Genomic DNA, 26,451 nt, shown 5'->3' with positions numbered 1-26,451 from the left:
AGAATAGAAATAAACAAACGAGAAAAACTGCGCATGCGCCTGGTCTTCAGTTGCGGATAGACTTTTTCTTGTAGTCGCGAAATCCAGATAAATAATAATAAAATACATATGTGGTTTCCGTGACAAATGATGCAAGAGGTACGAACTGTCAAACTCTTTAATAATTTTATAAAAATAATAAACTGTTATTGATCGGTAGAAGTGCTTTATTTATTTCTTAAGTATTAACAACCTTCATTTCCAAAACACAGAAACCTATTTAATGGTTTTTAAACAATCTAAATGTTGTTTCGACAGGATGTGCTATTTAACTAATTTCCTTTAGTCAAAATAGCTCGTTTTTTCGCAACATTTATACAGTTTTACTTGTCAAGTTATTGTGTATAAACGTGCTAATTGTTATCCGAAATACGATGAAGCTAATCTGTCATTTAAATTTAGGACGAAGTATTTTTTTTGTTTTCCAATTAATCTGAGCATTTGTTTTCATAAAAAATATTTATTTTTTTCAATTTCATATAGTTCCCAATATTTTGTCGGAAATTTCCCCATTTAAGATTAAGCTTTTATTTTGTAAGTTGTGGGAATAAACTTGAATTTTAATTTTAAAACTGGTTTTTCTATAATTTCCCTCACTTTTATTTTATGATTACCTTGAAAATTTCATAAATTAAACTGTATTTTTATGTAAACATATTTATTTGATTTATATATATGTATGCTTTTTTGTTGGGGGTCTTTTCTCTTTTGCTCTAGAAGAAACTTCTGAAATTTTATTATTTTAAATTATGCTACATTTTCTTATTATTATGTCATAGTAAAACAAAAATTTAATGTGTTAGTTATTTTATTTATAAGTTTCACTTAAATGTATTATGTAGACTCTCAAAAACAAATTGAAAAATTAAATCTGGAATTCTTTATTCTACTTTCTTGTAGGGTTAAAACAAGCATCTGAACTAATGTTAAAAATCATTTAAGAGATTGCTATTTCCTTTAATGTTTTAAATATGATTAAAATAATAATGACAAGGCTAAAAATTAAGTAACTTTAGTCTCTTGGACCTGTATCTGAAAGATGCTAGTCTGTACATATTTTCCATTGTCTGTTTACATGTCTCTATTATATATATATATTTTATTTTTAAACAAGGTTAATTAATTAAACCTAAAAGAAGAAATAGTTTTGAAAGAATTTTACTGTTTACACTTATGAGAAATTTGCTATTTTGTATAAAGAACTAAGCTGAAAAAACTAAAACAGCAACATCCAATAACATTGACTGCTGGTCTAGGGGATCTCTGATAATTATTTTATGGTGCTCCTAGTCTAAATTTAGTGGTCCTAGGGCAAGGAACCACCATGTATTTTAAGTACTGAATAATATTAAAAACTTTTCTTTCATTCCACTGCTGAATTAAGCATTGCTTAATTGCCATTATTCTTATTACTAAATCAAGCAATGTATATTCAATTATCAATTCTCGCTTTATCTGGTTACATTTTTTTTTTAAATAATCCATAATTCTAGTGGCTTATATTTGTTAAAAAAAATAATATCTTGTCATAAAAATAATCTTTATCAAAAGCATTTTAGTTAAAAATAAACATTTTTGTTATTCTTTGTTCGGAAAGCCAAATCCCTATGTCTAATATTAAGTTTTAATTTCAGGATGTGCCTCAAAAATGTAGATGTGTTCTGGTTGCCTTGGACTTAAGAAATTGGTGCGATCCAAGATGTATTTCATGCACCACTCCCGTTACCATTCTGGTGGACAACACTGCTTTTTGTCCCCCACCATTCATTTGAAAGTTCTTTCTCCATCAGGATGAAGAAGAACATCCAGCACATTTTTGTGCCCATCTTTTTTCTGATGTGTTTGTCCTTAGTTATTCCTGCCCTTGATCCTGATTTAAATCCATCTAATTTGAGCTGTGATAGAGAACGCAAAGTTTTGACAGATGATTATGGAACAGTTTCAAGCGGAAACAAAGAATACCCTATGGATTCTCATTGTGAATGGCTTATTAGAGGTAACTCAAAAAATTTTTGTTCTCTTCTTACATAATTATCCTTAACTTATTCTGTATTTTCAATATTATCCATTTTACTTTATTTATTAATTTTAATTTATCTAATAACAAGGGTGGACATTTTTCCATACCCTCTTCATCTTTGATAATTCTAACAGCTCATTAATAGTATGGTCTTTATGGTTCTGTAATAGGAGGTTTTATATTCTTCAATTGAGCTGTGGTAGCTCAGTGCTTGAGGACACTGAGCTGTCTTTCTGTAGAACTCGATCATATAAGGAAATTTAAAATCAACCTAGCTTCAGATCAATGAACGTCGATATATCTAGTAGTATAAAGATGTAAATGTAAAAAATTTAAAAGATGTAATGTAAATACAGCTTGTGTGTTATGTTGAACGTATGGCCACAATGCTATTTATTACGAAAATGTAGTGCAGTAACCTCCATGATTCCCACAAAAGGCTAATCTGTAAATGTTTATATTTATATATATATAAATTTGCAAAATTTTTATCTCTTTTTGATAATGGTTATGTTTTTAGACTTATTTGAAAGTAGGGCCAAAGTGAATTCCCAAGAATTATTTATAACCAGTGACCATCACAAAGTTATATACAGAAACAGCAAGATTGTTAAGTTTTAAAAAATATAAAACTGTGAACCATGATTAGGGTAATTTATGTCACACCACATATAGTTCATTCACCAGGATTTGTCTCCACCTCCTCAGACGCAGAGTTCATTTCAGCGCGAAAGTAAGAGGAGTAACATCTCCGCACTTGAAAATGAGAACTTGTAATGCACGGCAAACACAAACAGTGAATTCTTTTTCAGTCACTTACTTTGTTTTATCATCTGCTATTATACCTTTCGTTACTCTAGATCAGGGGTCGCCAAACTTTTTTGATCATCGACCCCTATATAATTTTTCGAAGTCTCCATCGACCCCCACAAAACTAATTTTCTGTTAATTAAAATAAAACTCTATTAGATACTGTGTTTGTACATTTATTTTATGATTTTAAACATTTATTAAAGTAATAGTGCATTGTGTCACAATAGTTTTATGAAAAATATATTAACATTGAAATTTAAATACCTTATTATTAAATTAAAAGTAATTATGCATAAATGGATATACTAAGTAAAGTAACTAAAAATTTACTGCTTCTTGATCAATGAGATGGGTGTGCCTGGTGTTTTTTTGCAAGGTTCACTATATTGGGTTCAAAATTGGTCAATTTTAATTTTCGTCAAAAATGGTCAATTTTGTAATTTTCGTAAAAAAATACGAAGTGTGCAATAGTTTTGACGCTGGCTGTACTTATCCATATTATTAATGCTTACCTTCTTTTTTGTGCATTGATAATTAAAATTAATATCTAAGCTAAACGAATGGTTTTATCGAAACAATAATTATTTTTCAAAAACCATAAAAGTTTTAATAATGACACTGCAAATATTCAACACAGTTTGCAAAGATAGCTGAAACTGCGTATGATATTTGCATTTGTAACGTCAATGCTCGTCACACGTGACATTTGGACAAGCGCACATATGCATATGACTTATACACTGCACTGAGTTCGTGCCGCTGCGCGGTGGTACGTAAATACTTGCTTTACCCCAATAAATATACGTTTATTAATTTATGTTTTGTAAAGAAACTGATATTGAGTCAATTATAAAAAAAATTCACAAATTTTACATACTTAATTAGGTATTTGTGATTTGCGTATTGAGAACTGTTTTTTTTTCCCGACCGACAATCGACCCTTCCGATTCGGATCGACCCCCATTCGCCCCCCTGGCTCAGATCGACCCCCGCTTTTGTTAAATAGACCCCTGGGGGTCTATATAGACCACTTTGGCGACCTCTGCTCTAGATAATTAAATATTTTGCATTTAAAAACTGCTCTTTTCCCAGCAAATATCTCAAAATGGACAAACTATTCATGCAAAAGAGAGAAATATCTTCAAATCTATGAAATAAAATGCACATGTTAAAAAAAATGAACATAAAAATTGTAAAATAAATATTTTTATGATCGCCAAATAGCAACCTTGTTTAGGATTGTTCACATACTTCTCCCAAAAATAGCGAAATTGTATCGTCGGATACCACGTGATGAAGACGGAACCGAGTGCCAACTCCTGGTGAACGAACTATACCAACTGTACCTACTTTTCATTTTTCTTTTTATATTGTTGACTGAAGCTGATTTTGAGTATACACATGCTATCCATAAACCATGTAAAATAAACTAAGTCCAAAAATAAATGCAGTAGAACTCGTTTTTATCAGGCCGCTATTTAGATTCCAGATTTAGCCCGTGAAATGGAATGTTTTGGTTTATGCAATGTTGTAAACATATTAAAATTTACTATTTTAGTGAGCAATTTTTACACTTTCTCAGGTTTATCAGGGATAATAATTTTTGAAGTATGAAATAGTATCAGAAATAATGGAAAATGCTCTGTATACGTTTTTGTTCTTATCTTGAATTTGACAAGCGGCCAGTTTTAACAATCATTTATTTAGTTCCCTGTGTCCCTCTTTTTATGTGGGTCCTTATGCATAACCATAGTGTTATAATGTTAAATATGCAGGGGTTTTCTTTTAAGCATTTTTATTTGTCAACTTTACTTTTAGCTGATGATGAAAGGTCATATATTACTCTCACCTTTACGAAAATGGATACTGAATGCTCATATGACCATGTATATATTTATGATGGAAATTCTTACGCAAGTCCACTTTTGGGGAGTTTCAGTGGCAATACTACACCACCAATGGTCACTACTACTCAAGGGACTGTGAGTTATTTTCCTGTTACTTCTAAGTTATCTTCATAAGCTTTATTTTATTTTTTCTGTAAAACATGTTTTTAAATTTTTTTCATTATTTTATATTAATATTTTTTAGTATCTCCTTTTAATACTTTTATCAGAGCAGTTTGTAAAAATATAATAATACTATTCAATAAGTTATTTTTTTTTTTATATTATGTAAATGTTTCTAGTTTGCATTATTTTCTTATAAAAAATATCTTTAATCTAATAATTTAACTATATAACTGTGTGTTAATATCTTGTTCCATATTACATTTTGATGTTTTAGCTGCAAACAATTATGTAATTTCCAATTACATAAAGCAGGGAGAAAATTTTATTATATTTAAATATTTTTCTTTGTGTTTCAGATGCTGATATTACTTTATAGTGATACAAACTATGTGAGAAATGGCTTTGAGGCAGTTTATGTAGTCACTGATTGTCCATTGAATTGCAGCAATAGAGGAATGTGCCAAAATCATCGCTGCATTTGTGACACCCTGTGGTCTGGAGATGCTTGTGATATCAGCTTATGTCCTATGGACTGTGGCCTGGAAGAAAACAGGGGTGCATGTGACATGAATGGTTCCTACCCTCCAAGATGCAATTGCAGACCTGGATTCTCTGGAATGGATTGTAGTCTTCCGGATTCCAACAAAAGTTTTGGAAACACTTGGCATTTGATATCTTCCAGTGGTATCGATGCCAGAGCCGGTCACAGTGGCACATATGTACAACATACTGATAGCTACTATGTGTTTGGTGGTTTTACATTTAAAGAAGTATTAGGAGACACTCTTGTTTACTCATTCAGGACCAACAGGTGGACAAACATAACATCAAAGCAATCCCCCAGTGCACGGCATGGTCATACTGCTGTGTGTTATCTTGATAACATCATCATTTTTGGAGGTGAAATGGCAAACGGCACCCTCTCAAATGAACTTTGGTTTTTTAATACGTCAAGTTTGCAGTGGAATCTCATCACTTCTAAAAATCACATAGTGCCACCTCCCATTACAAAACATTCAATGACACTAGTAGATTTCTACTGGTTATATGTCATTGGAGGAAGTGTATATGATGGCACTTTTTCATCCAAAATGTATAGAATCAACATCAGAGACATGAATGGTTGGGAAATGGTGGACACAAATGGCGGTAAAGAAAGTAATTACAGGCTAGTTGGGCACAGTGCAGTATATCATCAACAAACAAAAACCATTTTCGCATTTGGAGGTATCACCGCTGAGTATTCTCATGTAAGCAAATTATCCAACCAAATTCATGCTTTTCATACAGAAACCAAATATTGGATTCAAGTTAAATATGAAAGGACTCATTTTACTCCTCTTGAGAGAGCTTTCCACTCTGCAGCCATTGTTGGTGATTATATGATTATCTATGGAGGATATACTCATAAACATGTTGAAGAAGAAATATGCTATGATAATGAATTTCATCTGTATCATTTGAAGTGTCATAAGTGGATTGATTTTTCTAGTCTAAGGAAAGATTTTGAAGGTTATTATTACTTCATTATATTATTATTAGATAAATTGGTAATGCTTGTTTTAATAAACTTGTGTCATTATCTCTTTATGTTAATTTTACTGTTTATAAATTGTTATAATAATTTTTTTTAATTTTTTTATTGATTTAATAATGGAAAACAATCTTGCATTGTGAGTTATAGAAAAACCCTCAATGATTAAATACAAAATTTGAATAAAATCAGTTAAATAGTTAAGTTAAGAATGTTGTATTTTTAAATTTTCACTTTTGAGAAACAAATTTTACTCAAATTTGTATGTTGTCCCATAAAATTTCTATGTTGTCTCATAAAATTTCATAGTGTAAAATTATGTAACCTTTGCATGTCTTATTCAAAATATTTTTGTATGGAATTAATTATCTTTGGTTGCGTGAGTTTTAAAATTGTGTGTAAAAAGTTTTTGAATTGTTTTATTGAAATTTTACGAAATATGGTGAAATATACAAAAAGGAGAAATTAACATCAGTATGGCTAAACTTTTGATTGCTCTAATGCCTAAACTGTTAGGATCAAATTTTTCAGATTACAGCTGCCTCCTATATTTATATGGTCACAATTTCAAACCTATCAAAATGAAAATATATTTGATCAGCAAAAGTTCTTTTTGTGTCATGATTTTATAATTTAACTTTCAGTTAACACTAATTAGTTTACATATTTGAAGTCAATTTTTTTGAACCATGCAGACAGACATTGTACATTAAAATATAATGATTAGAGCAAAAGCAATTCAACAGAGTTTTTTTTTTTTTCATTGTGCAGTTAAAATAATAAAATGACTACTTTATTCATGTGTATATTTTTTATTTTAATTTTTAATATTTAGTTAATTCTTAATTTTACCTTTTATTATGAAAAATAAATATTAATTTGTTATTTTGATGTAAATTAAAATTTTATTTCATAGGACCCAGCAATCCCATTAAACAAGGAGTATTTTCTCATTCTATGGATGTAAGACGAGGTCATACATTAGTGATATTTGGTGGTTACAGTGGACTGATGCGTTCTCATCTGCTGGCATATGTCCTACCAACAGCTGTTTTAAATGAGCAATTACTTGTGAATTCCTGTTCAAAGTAATAAACTTGCATGATTTTATGTCCTACAGATTGCATTTGTATTTGAACCTTTAAAACATTAATAATTTTATAAGTCAAAAGTTCCCTATTATATGAAACATAGAGAATAAAATGACTTCAAAAAAATTTATTACTTTAATTTTAAATTGCATTTTAAATCTATTTTAAACTTTTTAGTACATGATTTGTTTTTTTTATGAAAATAAATGCTATGAACCTTGATTTTCTGAAAAAAAAACTTATTATACTCTTGATTCAATAAATTAATCGCGTATTCCTACTAACTTATAATTGAGTATTAAATTTAAAGTGTTAGAAATATGTGATGTCTTTTTTTTAGTAAATTTGTATTTATAAGGTCATTTTAAATGTAAAAATCAGATCTCACCACTTGTTTTATTACAGATATTAAATAATTTCATTATTTTAAAATGAAGCATGTGCATCAAAAATTGTTTAAGTATTTGTAAAATATAGCTCTTATCTTTTTTTAATGTTCGACTATATTATGTTGTATCCTATCATAGCGTAAAAAATATTTGATTGTTGCATTTTAAGAATATTAGCAAGTAGCAAGTTAATTTTAACCAAACTATAACAAATATAAAATAAGATATTTACAATCACAATTTAGCCTTTTTTAACTTCCTAAATCTATATGACTGAATCTATTCCCTTTTATAATTTTGCATTTAATTTTCTATTTTTTTATTTCATTTTATTTGTATTTTGTAATTTATTTCTGTTCATTTCCAAAGCATTATTTAAATGAATGTTTCATTGATAAACTTTCAATGTATCTTAATTAGACATTTGCTGATGGAGAGCTGTTTAGCTAATTTGGCCTGTGGTTGGTGCTTCACATCTAATGCTTGCATTGAAAGGAAGATGCACAAGGTAAACTCAGAGTATAAACCTATTCAATAACTTTATATAATCGAGGAGATATAGTACACATTAATTTTAACTTTAGATAAATGAAAATATTTAATAACATTTTTTTAAAATTGAAAAAAAAAATCGGTTGTGTGTATAATTATAAATCTAAACTTTAGATGCTGTTGTTTTATGGTGAGTCAGATTTACATTGAGATTCTAGTCTGATTTCAGTAGTCTTTGATATACTTTCATTAAATTAATTATAACTCCAGCTATTAATAGTGGTAAAAAATTTATCATTTTTATAGTTTTTTGAATAGGTGAAATATTTTTTGCTATAATTTATTAAATGGATTTATATGAATTCTTATGAAATTAGTTGTTATTTATTTTGTTTCATTTTAATTTTGTATGTTTTAGTTTTTATTGAGTTCTACAGTTATTGTTAAATGTTAAATTATTAAAATCTTACTTCAAAATTCTCATCTCTTATGTTTTAAAAATTTCTGTCTGTCAATGTTATTTTCTTTCTTCATGTACATTTAAATTCCTGCCTCTTAAATAATTTGATTGAAGTTAATTACTAGATATATTAGATTAATAATACATAGTACTATTAAAATATATTTAAATGATTTATGCTTTGAATTTTGTGCTATCTTTGAGTTTGAGAAATAATATGTGAGTTTCTTTTGTTCTCTATTGCAATCATAAAATTTTTTCAAAAAAATTTTTTTTTTCAATTCTAACTGCAAAAATGAGTTTTTTTAACTAACTTGATATAGCAGCAAAGTTTTGTGTATAAAAAAAACGATATTTTTAGTGCTATATTTTTTGTTTTAATTGACAGAAGATATTTATTTAGAAAGCTAAATAATAATATTGCTAAGGTTCAATTAATTGTAAAGTAATTTTAATTTTGCCATACCACCTTGATCAAAAAGTTCCCAGAATTTATTCAGAAAATTAAAATTACAAGTTTATTCATCTAAATCTATATATTATCCCCTTCTAAGTAATCCCCATCGATTGCAACAATCTTATGCGAGTGCTTGATCCAATCCTCGAAACATTTTTTATATTCAGTTTTCAGTATGTCCATCAGTGCTTCCTGCAATTTTTACTTTTATGAACGCCATTCACTTACCTGATGTCTGGATTGCATGCCGTACTCATAAATCCACGTCTCGTCTCCAGTAATGATCCTTTTGATGAATGTGGGATCGGATTCAGCCTCGCAAATCATGTCTTTTGCGACATCAACGCGGTCTCTTTTTTTGCGTGAAATTGAGGTCCTTTGGCACCAACTTTGCTGCTACATGACCGAAACCCGAATCATTAACCAAAATGTCTTGGGCGGATCCATAGGCAATGTTCAAGCCCTCCGCTATCTCTCTGATGGTTGTTGACCAACATTTTTTTTTTTACTTTTTCAATGTTTTCGATGTCGATGGTCTGCCACTGCGTTCATCACCTTTGATTGACTCACGACCACTTTTGAACCGCTCGTGCCACTGGTAAACGGCCGTTTTCTTCAGAGAATCGTTGCCGAAACACTTTTCCAACATTTCCATCGTTCGCGCACAATTAAATCCGTTTTTTACGCACAATTTAATACAAGTTCATTGTTGCAAATTTAAATCCATTTCTGAAATTGTAAAAAATTGCCAACACACACAGAAATAGATGTACTCTTGACTATGTAACTTTTGCAAACGTCAAGCTATGATGCTAAGACTTAGAGGAAATATCAACAACAGATGTACCAACTTAACAAAGAGAAACAAAACTCAAATCAGAATTATGGTAGCGCCACCCGGAGGTTATTCCGGGAACTTTTTGATCAAGGTGGTATTTTCAGAAGATAGTTTCAATTAGTGTAAAAGGATGGTATAGTGCTCGTTTGAGATTGAAGATTTGAATTGCCCCTTTTTTTATTTTATTAACAGCTAATTGTAGGCATGTTTTCTTAAAATATTTTATTTATTATAAACATGTGATGCCAGTATGAAATTTATATGGATTTGGCTTTGAAAATCGAACATTTTCAGACTGTAACTTGTTAGCTTTTACTAATTATAACATTGTCTAGGCATGGATGGTTATTTATCATTATTTTTAGAGTTTGTGCTAAAATATGTCTACCTTTAAGCTTTCTATTTTGAAAGTGAATAGTTATGCCACTACCTTTTACTATAGGTTTTATCTGATACTATATAATGTATCTAAATGTCTTTGTTTTATTGTAAGATTATAGTTTGTTTTTCTGAATTGTATCATTAATCAGACTGCTTTTTCACTTTAATAATTTTTCTTTCTTACCCACTGTCTTAATGTATATTTTTCCCCTTTAGACATGCAGTGAGTTCTCAGCTGATTTTTGTCCCGGGTTTTGTTCTGCCTTAAGTGATTGTCCATCTTGCTTGATATGGGGTCAGTCTTTCATTGAAAATGTCATAACTGATAAACAGGATCCATTTCCAGTTATTTCCTGTTCCTGGTGTGTGCCTGATATGAAATGTCATTCTATAGAAGGTAAGGATTGCCTACTAAAATTTATCTTAGCATTTTCAGAAGTAGTTGATTTATAATTATTTTATCACAGTCTAATCATATTGTGTATAAAATTGGCTAATTATTAAAGTATTTGACTAACTATTAAGTCTGGGAAAGAAAAGATTGTTATTATTTTCTTATTTTGTGTGCATAATCAGATTACTAAAGCTCTTAGTGTTATTGTTAACTGTCATTTTACATAAGTCGATAAATGTACATTGAACATAGTCACAAACAATTTTTAGAAAGTCAGAAATAGTATATACCTCAAAAAGGAGAATATAAAAATAATTTTTTAAGCAAAATTTATCAAAAATTTAAAAGACAACATTGCCTTTCATTTCTGTGCTGATTATCTTAAACAGTAAAATATCTTGAAAAATATTTGCACACAAAGCTAGGATACTTATGCTTATAATTATATAGGATAATATGCTTAGGATAATATGCTTATTTTAATATAAAACTTTTTTATTACCAAAAAAAAATTATTGTTTCACAATCAGCACATATATTATCAGCACATAGCTTTGAATAATAAATCTACGAGTATATCCCCCCCAAACTCAATCATTTGAACCAGTACACCTTCTTTTAAAATGGTTGTGTACCAGTACCTTAAATGAATTTATTTTTGAAGTTTAAAGTGAAGTATTTGATTTCAAATGCTGTTTTGCTTTCACGATTTTACACCATGTTATACTGCCAATGAATCCACAATTTCTCAATGACTTGAAAGTGGATCCAACTGGACTGTAGTTGATTAATAATCTCTTACAGTAAATCCAGAAATGCCCCATAGTTTAACAAATGTTCAATGCCAGCTGTTTGTTATAACACAATTGTTTAAATTTTATGTACTCTCATTTCTGAGTATTCCTATTAATTGTTAAATAATATGTTTGTTTTGAATTATAAAGCTTTTACTATATGAAATGCTTTCTAAATTTTTCTTATGTTAGGTAACAAATTAAGTAAAACTAAGATAACAAATTAGGTAACAAACTAAGTAATTAACTTGCAACTTAAATTTTTTTTTCCTTCAAATGCCTAAGTTTTTTTGTTTTTAATTGTTAGGTTAGATTTTTAAAAAAATATGTTTAACATCTAAGAAAAAATGTGGTTAATATCTAGATGTTTCTTTGAGAACTGAGAATGCAATAAGTAGTACTTCCTCCTGTGTGATACAAATAATCATGTGTCATTTATCTGCCCTTTAGTTTCTTTATACTTAATAAGTTGTATCCTAAAACTAATCTAAATACTGAATTCAAGTAAGTTGTCGCATATTTCACATAATCATTTAAAAGTTTGTATAGGTGCACTATTAACATCATAGCAATTCTTGTCGATTGATTTTGTGATGTTTATGGAAAAAGTTTACACTAAGAGCATACCATTGTACATTTTTAGTTCTACTTTATCAATTTGTTTTCACTATCAATTATTTTCAGACACAATGACCAGCTGTTCATCCAATTCAAGCTCTGGTGGACCTGCTACAAATAGCTGGTGGGGCTCTGTAGGATATGATGCATCTATATTGGAAGAATGCTACACTAAAGATTCGCCTCCTGGTCTTGTGTCTGTTAAATACCGCCATCCTGTTAATTTATCTCAACCTGATGATGTATGTATGTTTTTTAATTTTACAAAAATTTCTCTTTTTTTTTGTATTGAGAAATCAATGTTGGTTTAATTAGGAACTTTCTGTGTGCACATAAACTTAAAAAAAATTAACAGCCATCTGTTACAAATGTCAAGTCTAAGAAGAAAAAAGTGTGTTGAAGCCAAAATTTTTAAATATTTTTAATAAATGTGTGTTTTTATCTTTTTTTTTCTATTGTAAATATTTTTGCTGTAAGTACATAATTTTTTTAATTAAAATTGTTGATATTTTTGTAAATTTATTATTATTGTAAAAGTCTATTACTTCTTTTTTAATTTTAAGCACCTTTTCGGGTCATTAAATGACATTTTATGTTGAGACGCATACATTGTTTTCCTGAAACTATTGATCAAACCTTGATCAACTATTGATGGCTTTAAAGTATTTCATTTTTATCACTGTTATACATTTTAAGTTTGTCATGTTGCTACATCACACGTTCATCAATATTCCACTTCTTAATTATTTTTTCAGTTTTACTTCTTTTAACCGCAATGACATTCTAATATTTTAATTGATTTTTTTTATATCGATTCTTTTTGCCTTAACTGTAACCGAGAAGCGCTTTGCTCTCGGTGTGAGAGAAACGTCGCTCGTTTTATTAACTTCTAGGTGCTTGCCTTCCTGCTCAAATATTACAAAGATTACCTTTTTTTGAGAAGAAATCAACATGAAGAATTCCTTACGTTAAAATCTCATAAATTAATTTTAAAACTTAAGTTGGATTTTTTTTCCTAGATTAAATTTTAAATATTTAAAGTGAATAAATAAATTTTAAATATTTTATGTTGAACCGCATATGTTGTTTTGTTGTATCTATCGTTTGCAATGAATGGCTATATGAGAAACCCTTGATCAAGGCTCTAAAGTATTACATTTATATCTCTGTTATCCCTTTTTTTAAGTTCACTTAAGTTTGTTTTTTTTTCCTAGGATAAATTTTAAATATTTAAAGTGAAATTGAAGCATTTTGGGAATATATAGTTTTTTATTTTGTTCTCAATGTTAATTAGTAAACAATCCCATAATGATCTGAATTATATCTTCATTTAACTGATTTAAAACCATCATAAAAATGTGTCACAAAATGAATATCTTTGACTTCTGTAAGAAACTTTCCAAATAGCAATGCTTACAGCTTTTAATGTTGTTTTTAAGGTGGTTTATTTACATCAAGCCTCCGAAGAAGTACTTTTCCGTTCAGAAATCCAAAGATATGATGCCAATGGAATGGAAGAAAACATAGTTAAATTTTTAGGATTTCTCCACCCTTTAAATGCAAGGCCCCTTTCAGAGCGGATGTCCCAACTTCGTCTCACGATTTGTTCTGCTGGCTCTAATGCTGTGTTGAAATTGAGCAATGATTCTACGCAAAGTAATCTGGTAAGTGCAATTTTAACTTAATAAATCTGTTATATTTATTTATTTTGCATTCATTATTATTTATAATATTTCTGTAAAGAAACATTTACTACTTTTTTGTATACTTTTTATTATGTTTTAAAAAGTAGCTTTTCATATAATACCTCATTTTAAGGTTAATTTGTTAATTTTATTAAATCGAAAATTTCTGAAATTTTAAGTTTAAAGAGTTTGGCAAGGAAATTGTGATTTTCATATTTATTTTTCTAAAGAGTACCAAACTTTTAATATTTTTTATTAGTGTCTTCATTTATAAATGCCTTTAAAATTTTTGCAACAAAATACATATATCTTTTATGTAAATCTTTTTGTGGAAAAAAAATTTTTCAGCATGTTTTGAAAGTTATTAGATTTGTTTCTTCATTTTTTTTTTTTTTTTTTTTTATCATTTACCATTTTGTGCATGGACTATCAGATTTTACTCATTGGTTTTTTATTGCAATAAATTGTTCAATTTTTAAAGTAAGTTAAAATTTTTTCGAATGAAACAGCTGTTACTTAATTTACAAATGAAATTAGGAGATTAAGATTCATTTGAGGAATTAATTGTAGTACTATAAATTATTTCGGTAGAAAAGCTCATTTTAGCCTAAAAAAAAACATGATTGTTAAATAATTAGCTTTTTAAAAGATTGAAATCTTTGCAAGTTCTGCTAATATTACTGAATGGCTCTAATATGGCCTCTTTAATAATAATTAGTATTACTTAATGAGAAAAAATAATAAGGGTGATATTTATCCAGTGAAATGTTATGCTATTTTCACTGATAAAATAATGGTTCTGAAATGTGCTGAAAAATTTGATTATAATAAGTATATATATCAAGCCTCAAATGAATTTCATGATGATGATAAATAAAAATTTTGTGTTTGTATAGATAAAATTTATTCTTTAGTGTAAATTTAATTTTTCTTAAAAAAGCAATGAAATCTCGAGGTTAATAAAAAGTAACAGTTCAAATTATTGGGTCAACACAAAATTTGACACCAATTTTTTTTAAAAATTAGCTTCATATACTTATTACTTAGTTTGTCTTATTATTTTATTGCATTAATAGTTCAAAAGTAATGATTAATAGTCATGATGATAAACTGTTCAAAATACTGTGCTGTAGTATAAACTAAAAAATATTATGAAAAACTGCTCTGCATGGAATCAAAATTTTACCTGAAAACTGAATTATTTATTTTATTCATTTATTATTATTTAATAGGAAGTGGTAGCAAGTCATAGCCCAAGACCTTCTTTTTACTGTTCTGATGTTCACAGAGCAAGAGGTGTTCCTCTCTTTTCAGATCCATCTGAAGGCCATAAATACTTGTTTGACTTCACAGTCAGAATACCAGCCTACTTAAATGAAACATCTGTAGTACAGCTAAAGTGGACAGCTTTCTCAGTAGAATTTGAAGTAAGTTACTGCTTCAAAATATAAAGTGTAGAACATAAGCTAAGTAAAATGTAGAAGCTGATTTAGTGATCAAAACGAAAAAGAAAAAAAACTTTTGCTGATTAATGTAAAGTAAATATGAAACCTCTATTTAGCAATTAGTTCAATACTAAATCTATTTTATTATTAAAAGTTTATTCTTTTTTATTTTATTATCTATTTTATTAAATCGATTTCAATTTTGTTATCAATTTAGATATTTCTTATGTTTTTTAGCACTTAAGTAATATCATGTTTCATAAAAATAATTATTTCCTTTTAATTTTCTGAAAAAGAACCAAACTTAAACTAAACTTATTTCAAGTACAAGGACCACATTCTACTAACTATAAAAAGACATTTGTTCTTATAAAACAGTTTATATTATGTAACCAATAATTATTAAATATTTTTAAATAAAATAGTCCTTGTACTAAGCACAAACAGCATGAGGATTTAATTTCAAAGTTTTTGTTTTAGTACTTTCTATTTCGTCTACTTAATTTAAATCTTAATGTAATAGATGTTATGATGGTATGTTTAAGTTATTTTTGTTAATTATTTATGGGCACAATTTTATTTAATTCTTTTTGGGCACCGCGTTTTAATTTAAATAATCTCATTTTTTTTAATCTATATTTTTTTACTTTAATCAACAACCCCATCTGATTTTCACTTACACCCCTATCCTTCAACACCTTCCATTATTCCTTCCTTCACCCCTACTTGAGGATGGATTCATTCACAGGTGTGAATAGTCAAAGCGATAGTAGCGCCACCCTTCGGTGCGGAGGAATACATGAGCGGGAGGAAAGAGCGGCAGTTCGATTTTAGGTATTCCCTGCTGCTGACGACTGAGATCGAACGTGAACTGTGGAAGGATGCGGGGTGGCCGGCCACGCGCGCTTCTAGGATAAGTCCTTTACCTTTTTTTTAATATATTTTTATGTGCCCGTAATTTCTTTTACTGTTGTATAATTTTGGTATGACGTAACTAAAGAGAAATGATTATTTTTAAATAACCTGTCGAACTAAAATGTAAGTTATGTAGCAGTGAAGCAACTCATTTTTAAATTGTAAACTTATTTGAATTATGATTAAGTTCTTTGAATAAAAATATTTAGTCTGGATTAATTATGCTGTTGGATGTGAATCCTTAAAATTTAATTTGCTTTTATCTTCCAGATCACCAAGATTATTATTGCTGTAAATTTAAATGTGCTAATAGTTTTAAATTAACTTAAATTACTTCTACTTGTTATATCTGATAAATTTTGTTAGTTAAAGTTAAATGTTCTCACAACGCAATTATTTTTTTTGAAAAATCATTCTTGATTCCTTAAATCTACTTTTTTTTTTCTCTATTCAAAAATAAGATATAACAAATTGGTGCCGTTGACCAGCGGCCACGTGTTAATGCTTAAGATTAAAAAATTAACTTGCTGGTCGTTAACTTTAAGTAATATGAAACTAATAATGCTAAATTTAATTGTGATTACCAAAAATAATTTTTAATAATATATATAGTATATATATGAATGATTGCTTAAATCTTGATTAAATTAATTTTTATTACTGCTACATGATCGCGTTATTATTGTCGAAGCACTACATCTGCGTATGCTTCATTTTTACTCTCTTGTTATTGTTAAGGATTATTGTATTTAATTGTATAATTGTGTTCATTTTATGAGAATTGAATAGAATCTTAACTCCTCATAATCTTAGTCAATCACGTGTACTTTTATGTTTAGGGTTAAAAACAATATCCCAACTTGTTTTATATATTTTGTGTAGTAGGAATGTTTTTAGATTTTCATGAGATATTTGAGTTTTTACAAGAAAACATGGATTGCACGTGTTATAAATTGATAGGGTTAATTATTGAATGTAATAGATAAACGTCATCTGTAATATCAATCAGGATTTTATTTTATGTTTTATATAGTCACAAATATTAAAGCCTTTGATTTTATTTTAAGTTTATGTAAATTTTTGGCGCGTTTCAGGTGTAGGAAATTTCTTATAAATTTTATTAGTTAAGCCTTTTATCGAAAATGGCAGAACCTCGGTCAGACACTTCGTCTTCGGATCCTGCTGCAGCAAACAGAATTGATATTATTCCTGTGGTCAAAAGCCACACGATCTCAGAATTTTTACCCGTTATCCCTAATTTTGATGGGAATTCGAGTTTTTCCAGATTTTTCGACAAATTCAATTCCATTGCAGAATACTGCAACTGGGATGCAAATGATAAAATTTTAGCACTATCTTTACGCCTCACTGGCGAAGCACAAGAGTTTATAAACACACAACGAAATTTAAAACAAGCGAAAGATTTTGATTTAATAGTTAATTCTTTAAGGGATAGGTTTGAGACGAAGTCAAACATGGCTTCAAATATCACTAAACTTACACAGGCATATCAACTGCCGTGCGAAAATGCCAGGCAATTTTTTAGCCGCTTAGAAGGTATATCATACAACTGTGTACCGAATAATAATAGTACTGAATTTGAGGATTATCGACAACAACTCTTGTTGTCAGCTGCTAAACAGGGTCTGAGGGTGGAGTTACTGAGAGAAATTGCCTCAACAGCTTTAAACAGCTATAATGAATTTAAGAAGCATGCACTAACATTCGAAGAAAATTTTAAGGTTATTGAACCACTAGAGCTAGCAGCTACTATACAAGCTAAAGCAGGAGAAAAATCAGATAACAAAATAGATAGTCTTACTGATAAAATTGAACAGCTTACTGTAAAATTAAATGATATGCAAATTCAACTAAATGCACAGAGCATTCATTCAAATAAAGAAAATTCACACAGGACGCGAAATGTTAATAATCATCTTCAGGCTCAGTCAAAGAAAAAATGCTTTAAGTGTAACAAATTAGGCCACATAGCTAAATATTGCCGAATTCCATTTTGTAACTTTTGTAACCGTAGCGGACATTCATTGGATAATTGTTTTAAAAAGAATAAAAGTTTAAACTAATTGGGGGAGAGACCGCTGCACCACCTGTCTCTGTTGGTATCCCCGATGTGGTGTTTAAAGATTATCAGAATTTAAATCAAGATATAAAAAGGAGTACACTTTCGGTTGAAAGCCCAGAGTTTGTCCCCAGCCTTAACAATTATAAAAACCTTCCCATTATAGCAGTAAATATTAAAAATTTAAATTATTTTGCTCTCTTAGACACTGGATCTACTGTAAATTTAATCTCCGAACACATTTTAGACGAATTAAGTTTGACTAGTAAACAAAAGAATTGTAGAGTGGAGGTACAGAATTTCAATGGAGGTCGTGTAAGCATAAACAAATCAATAAATTTGAGTTTCAAAATCGATACTAGTAGATTTTCGGCAGATTTTTTTGTCCTACCTAAACTTTCTAGAGATTATGATATGATATTGGGTTTTCCCTATTTAAGTAAAAATAAACTGATATTAGATTGTAAAAACAAAATTTTGAAAAATGATGAGCTTAATGTGAATCTAATGTATGCAAATTCTAATGATACCTGTAATGCTTGCAAGTCAGAGGAGGGAATTCCTTTTTATGCAAATAAGAAAATAATTGTACCCCCTTTCTCGCAGTTAGCAGTTCCTGTTCGTTCTAAAAACAAATTAATTAAACATACTGAACAAATACTTCTTTTGCCCAACAAAAATATAGACAATCTTTTAATTGCAAGGACTGTTTCCTTGGCTTCTGATAAACTATTTATAAATGTCATGAATGTAGGTGAAACCCCTATCCATATTAATAAAAACGCGTCTCTTGTTAAAATGGAATGTTTGTTTGTATCAAATAAAGAAAAATGTAATAGCATTGACACAGCTCAACTTGGAGAGGATTTTGAGTGTTGGGGTGGAAATTTTCAGCTTGATCATTTAGATGCTGAACAAAGGGATATATTGTTGGAATTTTATGATATTTCTAACTTTTATATAAAATTTTATGTATGTTTTCTATGTATTATCGTCACAAATATATCTAAGGATATTTTGCCAAGTTTTTATTCTGTGAGTGAAACTCACAAAAGTTATGATCAATTTTGACATGAATTGTATAAGTTTTTTTTTCTAAAATCCTTGGCAAGAGAGTAAATTATAAATTTCTTTTTGGTCATTTAAATTTTTCAATGTTTTTGTGATTTTGAGAATTGAGTTGTTTGGGGATATAGATGGTAGGAAGTGCAACTATGGATTTATAATTACCTGCTAAAACGTTTCAACTAAATAGACTGTTAAGCGTATTTAACAATATGTAACTGTTGGACATTACCTGCTAAGACGTTTCAACTAAATAGACTGTTAAGCGTATTTAACAATATGTAACTGTTGGACATTTCACTGTGTTCAAGGTGTGTGTTTGGAAGTACAAAATGTCTCATCTGAGAAACAGAACTAAAATCACGTTAGTCTCCATAAGCAACGTACACTCCATAAGCAACGATGGTTACTACGCAAGAAACGTTACTGCCTGGGGCAGCAAAAGGGCCCTTTGCCGTTCCTGGTCGGTAGATGATTTTCTGCTAAGTTATATAGTGTCGAAAAGTGACAGTCATGAATGAGAGTTCTATCCAAGTGAGAGTACTATTGAAGTGAGAGTACATGTATCGAAAAGTGCCATGTGATCAGCTAGCTAAGACATGGAATGTGATAAAAGACAGAGTATACAGATGGGAGGCTTCTGAAGGAAAAACTCCTAACACACACAAGAATACACATCACGAGTAACAAAATCTTTCCTCTGGACTTACTGCAGAAAGTCTATTGAGAAGCTTTGAATTATGTTGAACTGTGTTGATTGGTTCAAGGAACCGAAGATGCCCCTGTAACTTTTAGACCTTTAAACAACTCGATTCTCAAATACACACCGTCATGATATTCCATTGAATCATTTTATGTTTAGGTTTAGTTCAAATAAGTAATAATAAAAAATAAAAAAAATTCTTTGAATTTTTTTTTCTCCTTACCGGGATGGAATGTTATGATGGTATGTTTAAGTTATTTTTGTTAATTATTTATGGGCACAATTTTATTTAATTCTTTTTGGGCACCGCGTTTTAATTTAAATAATCTCATTTTTTTTAATCTATATTTTTTTACTTTAATCAACAACCCCATCTGATTTTCACTTACACCCCTATCCTTCAACACCTTCCATTATTCCTTCCTTCACCCCTACTTGAGGATGGATTCATTCACAGGTGTGAATAGTCAAAGCGATAGTAGCGCCACCCTTCGGTGCGGAGGAATACATGAGCGGGAGGAAAGAGCGGCAGTTCGATTTTAGGTATTCCCTGCTGCTGACGACTGAGATCGAACGTGAACTGTGGAAGGATGCGGGGTGGCCGGCCACGCGCGCTTCTAGGATAAGTCCTTTACCTTTTTTTTAATATATTTTTATGTGCCCGTAATTTCTTTTACTGTTGTATAATTTTGGTATGACGTAACTAAAGAGAAATGATTATTTTTAAATAACCTGTCGAACTAAAATGTAAGTTATGTAGCAGTGAAGCAACTCATTTTTAAATTGTAAACTTATTTGAATTATGATTAAGTTCTTTGAATAAAAATATTTAGTCTGGATTAATTATGCTGTTGGATGTGAATCCTTAAAATTTAATTTGCTTTTATCTTCCAGATCACCAAGATTATTATTGCTGTAAATTTAAATGTGCTAATAGTTTTAAATTAACTTAAATTACTTCTACTTGTTATATCTGATAAATTTTGTTAGTTAAAGTTAAATGTTCTCACAACGCAATTATTTTTTTGAAAAATCATTCTTGATTCCTTAAATCTACTTTTTTTTTTCTCTATTCAAAAATAAGATATAACATAGATATTTTCTAAGTTTAAATCAAAAAATCAATAATATTTTCAATATTTATGAAATTGTGAAAGTTTGCATTTTCTCAGAATGTATTTATATGATTTGTATACAATCATGAATAAATTTATAAATTATATATATTTTGTAAATATACTACATTTTTTTAAATTCACAAATATTAATCAATTTTGTATTTTAGGTTATTGATCATAAACATTTAGAATTGTACAAAAATGGAACTTGTTATAAACATAGCAGTTGCTTGTCCTGTTTGACAGATACTTTATGTGGCTGGTGTGAAAGCAATCAGCAATGTTATCCCAAAAGTCATGTTGTGCATCAAGTGTTGTGTCAAAAAAATGGCAAACCTAGTTTCCTAGTTATTCATCCTGATAACTGTTCTGTGTGCTCAGATTATATATACTGTGAGCATTGTACACAGGTACTTATCTTTTCTCTGTTCGATACATAAATTGTAGTAGATAACTCACTTTTATATTCAATATTCTTTTATACCATTTATTTACTGTCTAGGCGCAGCATGTCCTAATTTGGACCTTGTGCCACTAAATCCTACATTCAATCAATCAATTATTTACTGTCTAAAAACTTCTTTTTATCCTAGTCATGATGCTTTCAATTAATATATTAGGTATATTAAAAGTGTTCAAGTGGCTTAGAATAAAATTTACTGCTAATTTTTAAGTAAGTGGAAAACGTTGAATTGTTAATGTAATGTTCAAGGTGTTATTATTGTTGATGTATTTCCATTGCAGATATTTTATATTTCATTTCTATCGTTGTCGCCTGCCTAATCGGAATAAAAGTTGCAAGGATATTTATTTGTAAATTATTTACTTAATGCTATTTACTTGCAATATTTATTTATTATCCCTTCATAATGTTATTCTCTGTTATTAGGGATTTTTTTATTCAAAACTGAACGCTTAAAGCTAAGCATGTTTTTTGAACTACCTTATTATGCAACATTTTATGATAAAGTTATTTAATTAACATTTTACGATTATTAAATGGTAAATAAGTTATTTTTATTATAAAGTTATGTAAAACTCTGTTTAACATGTGCAATTAAATGATAAACTAACTTAATGATAAAATAACTATTAAAAATTCTAAAGCAATGTTATTGTGAAAATTCTAAAGCAATATTAACTTTTCACTCTGCTGCTAAATTTTCCCTGAAGTAAAAAAATATTTAAGTTTTTATAGTAACCAAAATTTAAACAAAATATTTACAGAAAAATTTTGTGAATGACATTGCAAAGATAACCAAACATACTGATTAGGTTTAAACTTTATCCCCCAACAAAATCGAAAACTAAATTCGTGAAAACTAAATTTGGTTCAAATCTGTATTAATACACGGTGTGGGTGATACAAAAAAAAAACAGGAATTTTTAAATGCATTATGGCAGGCGAAACACTGGGCTAGTGACCTTGAGCAAGTATGCACTTTGCCATTTTAGTAACCATGGATCAAGTGTGACAATGTGTTTTTGCCATAAAACTGTTTTATAAAAGCAATTATAGTTTGAAAGCTGTGCAGAAAGAGTTCCGTTTTTCGCAACTTAGGATGGTATGGTGCCGTCCCATCAAGATACACCAGAAAAAGTTGGATTAATTACTTTGAAGAGACTAAATCTGCCCTAAAGCATAAACTAACTGGACGACCAAGGAGAATGTGAATTTATAACATAGTTATTTTGTTGTTTTTATAATTTTCTGTTCAAAAGTTATAATGTTGGCCTAACTGAAATATCTTTTAATTATAGATGTCATCTTGTGAATGGGTTGTAGAAGCCGCAATATGTGTCCGTAGAGGGCGCTTCAGATTATCTGTGCAAGATCCTCAATCATGTCCTGTTCCTTGTCCTTTGTTAGTATTGAAGAGTATTATTATCATTTTAGTATTTTAAACTTATAATTGCATAGAAATTAATTTTATTGCTTATGATTCAAGCCTTTTTGAAGTTGTTCTTTTTTCCTAGCAATTTTTAATAATAACTATAGATCATGCTGTTTTTTTTCTCTTACCATATATTTCTGATAACATTTATTGTTTGACCGGAATATTTTTTTATTCCTTTAAAATCATTATTCAAGGAAATTTATATCATTAACTTCTTTTTTTTTTCATTATTATCATAAAAAGGCATAATATTGTTTATTTTCTTATTTTTAATATAATTGAAAACTAAATTTGTAAATGCTTATGGTGAAACTTTTTAAGGATTTCTTTGGCAACACTTAGATGTTCTACTATTTTCCACTGGCAACTTACTTTGTTGACAGTTAAATTATTAAAAATCAATTATACAATAAAAGATTAGTTCTGAATCTTTTTTTAAGGAGAAATACCACAGTAACACTATACACATGCACACACACACTACTTGTAAATGTCTAAACAGTTTAAATCAAACCTTATATAAATACAAAAAACAAAGCATTTTTGTATAGACACGGATAAAGATGAAATTGGTTTTTAAGCGGTGTTCAGAGTTAAAGTGGTCTATTAAACAAACATTTCTTTTATTTCAGTTACATTTTTTATAACATTAGGAAACTAAACACTTTAATTTTGAATATCATTTCATTTCCGTCTTGAGCTTTGAAAAATGTTACTTATGAATTTATTAAACCAAAACAAACTCTATTAGTTTTGCTGCTAAAAAAACACCTAATATGATTTCCATATAAATATAATAAAAAAAATTAAATTATGATTAAAATTGTGCTTATTGAACCTATAAGATTATTCAAATTTTTCTAAGTTTACACTGGAAATTTAATGCCAGGAGATCCAGTGGTCCATCAAAATTATTATTTTCATATATAAATTTTTCTCAAAAAATGTATTTAAGGTTTTTAAAATGTTGGCATGAAACATGCCTGACCACCACAATAATTCGATAACTCAAACACATATAACGAGTTATGCTATAAAAATTTATAGCATATAAGTGATTGCTGAACCAGTTTAATTTCAACTGCTTTGATGGAAAGTTAACTACCGCTATAACAATTTTTAGGGGCCACTAGACGTACTAAATTTTGTCTGGAGAGTAGCATTCCTGTGAAATTACATCAGGGCTGTTTAAGCTATTGAATTTTGAAACCTTTTGATTTACAGCGCTTAACTCATTTAAATTAAATTCGAAACCCAGAAGAATAATGTAAATTCTAAAAATTCTTTTTGAAGATTTTTTTTTTTTGGTATTCTCAAGCTTTCTGATGAAAGCTTTGATAACAAAACTTTATCATACTTTAATTTTGATTCCTTATAAAATTTGTTTAACTAAAATTAGTAGAAAATAATTGAACTTTTTCTGTTTACAGGCGCCCAAACTGTTTGTCTTGTCTTAATGATCCAGGAATGTGTGCGTGGTGTGAAGAAACCCAAACATGCTTCCTCTTTTCTACTTATACATCATCTTATTCATATGGGAGATGCAGAGATTGGGTTGATGAAAATCGTGCTGGAGTTGGGTAATTATATTCTTTTTTTTTTTGGCAACTAGTTTTCTCAGCATTAAATTTCCAAGGATCATATTCTGTCTCGAGCCATATTAAAATGGCTAAATTTGATTCCTTTTATTATTATATTTTCTCCTTTACAAAAATTAGTAAATCTGTTTGTAAAAACAATATTTGTTTAATTGTTTTTATTGTGGTGTATATTTAAGCCGAAGAAATTCTTTTAAATTTTGGTCTTATTTATTTTTTTAATAACAAAAGAGTTTTCAATTTCTTAAGTCAAATTTCAAATGTACAATGTGTTGACTAGCACAACAAAATAAACATGACAGAAAATCTGTTTTTTAAAAATTAATTCAATATTTCCTTAGAAAAGATTAGCCTTTTATCGTAGATAGTTTAGAAAATTTGACAGCCCTTAATTATTATATGATAATATAATTTTATTATATCTGGGATAGAAAAAGTTACATTTTGAGTTAGAAAATAAATACATGAATTCGCTAAGCATTAACTTCTTATTATTTTAAAAATTAGAAGTGAAAGTTAAAAAACTACTAGGTTTCAAAATGTTATAAAATTTTAAAACCCACTTATGATGGTTTATTAGTATTGTTTTACATAAATGGTTAATTTGTGTTTTTTTATATGAACATTTTATTACTTTTGCCGTACATCAGTTTTATCCCAGATTTAAATATCCCTGTAATGTAGGTCAATGTTTTGCTAAAATAAAATTATAACTATTTTTTGCAATGAAATAAAGAAAGAGGATTCTAATGCATTTTAAGCCTTCTTTAGATTATTTAACAAAACAATCTTTCAATTTGATCTAAAAGGATCTTCATAAATGTGCTGAACAGAGAATTGAAAAGTTTAAATATTAGCGGAAGAGTTATTTAATAGAATTCTGTCCTAAAATATCTATGATAATAACTAGCTCATGGAATAATAATCGATTATTTTATTATTTGCTATTGAGGTAGTTAAATCTTGAGAGATACACTGTTTTTTAAGATTGACCTACTCATGATTATTATTTACTGCAATTTTATTGAAGCATGTCACTAAAATTTTATTTCCAGACACATTAGATTAGATTGTTACAGTTTTTTTTTTAGCGAAAAAGGTACTTCTAAGTTGGTTTTGAACTTTTTATTGATAATTCGGAAAATTTTCTTAAACAACAGTCAAGCTTTAAACAATGAAACTACTAATCTATGCCTTACATTACTTAAACTTACCTTTAAAATTTACTCATTTATGAAACTCATAAAAATTACTGTACAAATAAATTTCAATCTGAAATCTAAAAACATTTCCCTGGGCAGAAATTTTAATTCCTATTTGTTTCAAGAGGAAAAACAACTGATACTGGTGTGAATCATTATGCAGAGTAGGGTAAAAAAAAATGGAATCAGTTAATTTTTAATTATTTATAAATAGGGTAGTTACTAGTTCTTATGTTTTATTAAATTGAATATTTTTCTCCCAGGTGACCTTACATATTCTTGTTTTCTTTGCGTATGAAAATTTAATCGATAAGAAAGATTTCTGTCAAATATAATATATATTTCTAGTTACAATAATAATTATTTCTTTTACAGTTTTATGGAGGAGAGAAAGATTATGGCCTGTAAAT

The 26,451-nt window shown here is 28.8% G+C and overlaps 1 protein-coding gene across 1 annotated transcript in view; it reads left to right on the top strand.

Annotated features, from left to right (window-relative positions):
• The first annotated feature begins 8 nt into the window (after window positions 1–8).
• Window positions 9–26,451, top strand: part of Megf8 (multiple EGF like domains 8) — a 62,202-nt gene continuing 35,759 nt past the window's right edge. Inside the window, exons 1-13 of the mRNA XM_043043746.3 lie at window positions 9–138; window positions 1,674–2,035; window positions 4,691–4,854; window positions 5,241–6,396; window positions 7,335–7,506; window positions 8,319–8,406; window positions 10,743–10,923; window positions 12,399–12,574; window positions 13,772–13,996; window positions 15,250–15,444; window positions 21,511–21,753; window positions 23,105–23,208; window positions 24,672–24,821. Coding sequence (XP_042899680.2) covers window positions 1,831–2,035; window positions 4,691–4,854; window positions 5,241–6,396; window positions 7,335–7,506; window positions 8,319–8,406; window positions 10,743–10,923; window positions 12,399–12,574; window positions 13,772–13,996; window positions 15,250–15,444; window positions 21,511–21,753; window positions 23,105–23,208; window positions 24,672–24,821 — 3,059 coding nt within the window. The 5' untranslated portion in view covers window positions 9–138; window positions 1,674–1,830. The remainder of the gene's footprint in view (window positions 139–1,673; window positions 2,036–4,690; window positions 4,855–5,240; window positions 6,397–7,334; window positions 7,507–8,318; window positions 8,407–10,742; window positions 10,924–12,398; window positions 12,575–13,771; window positions 13,997–15,249; window positions 15,445–21,510; window positions 21,754–23,104; window positions 23,209–24,671; window positions 24,822–26,451) is intronic.

This window comes from Parasteatoda tepidariorum, chromosome 2 (assembly GCF_982258835.1).
Source record: "Parasteatoda tepidariorum strain Cologne lab strain chromosome 2, Ptep-v5.0, whole genome shotgun sequence".
NCBI lineage: Eukaryota > Metazoa > Arthropoda > Arachnida > Araneae > Theridiidae > Parasteatoda > Parasteatoda tepidariorum.
This window is presented reverse-complemented; position numbering and strand designations above follow the sequence as displayed.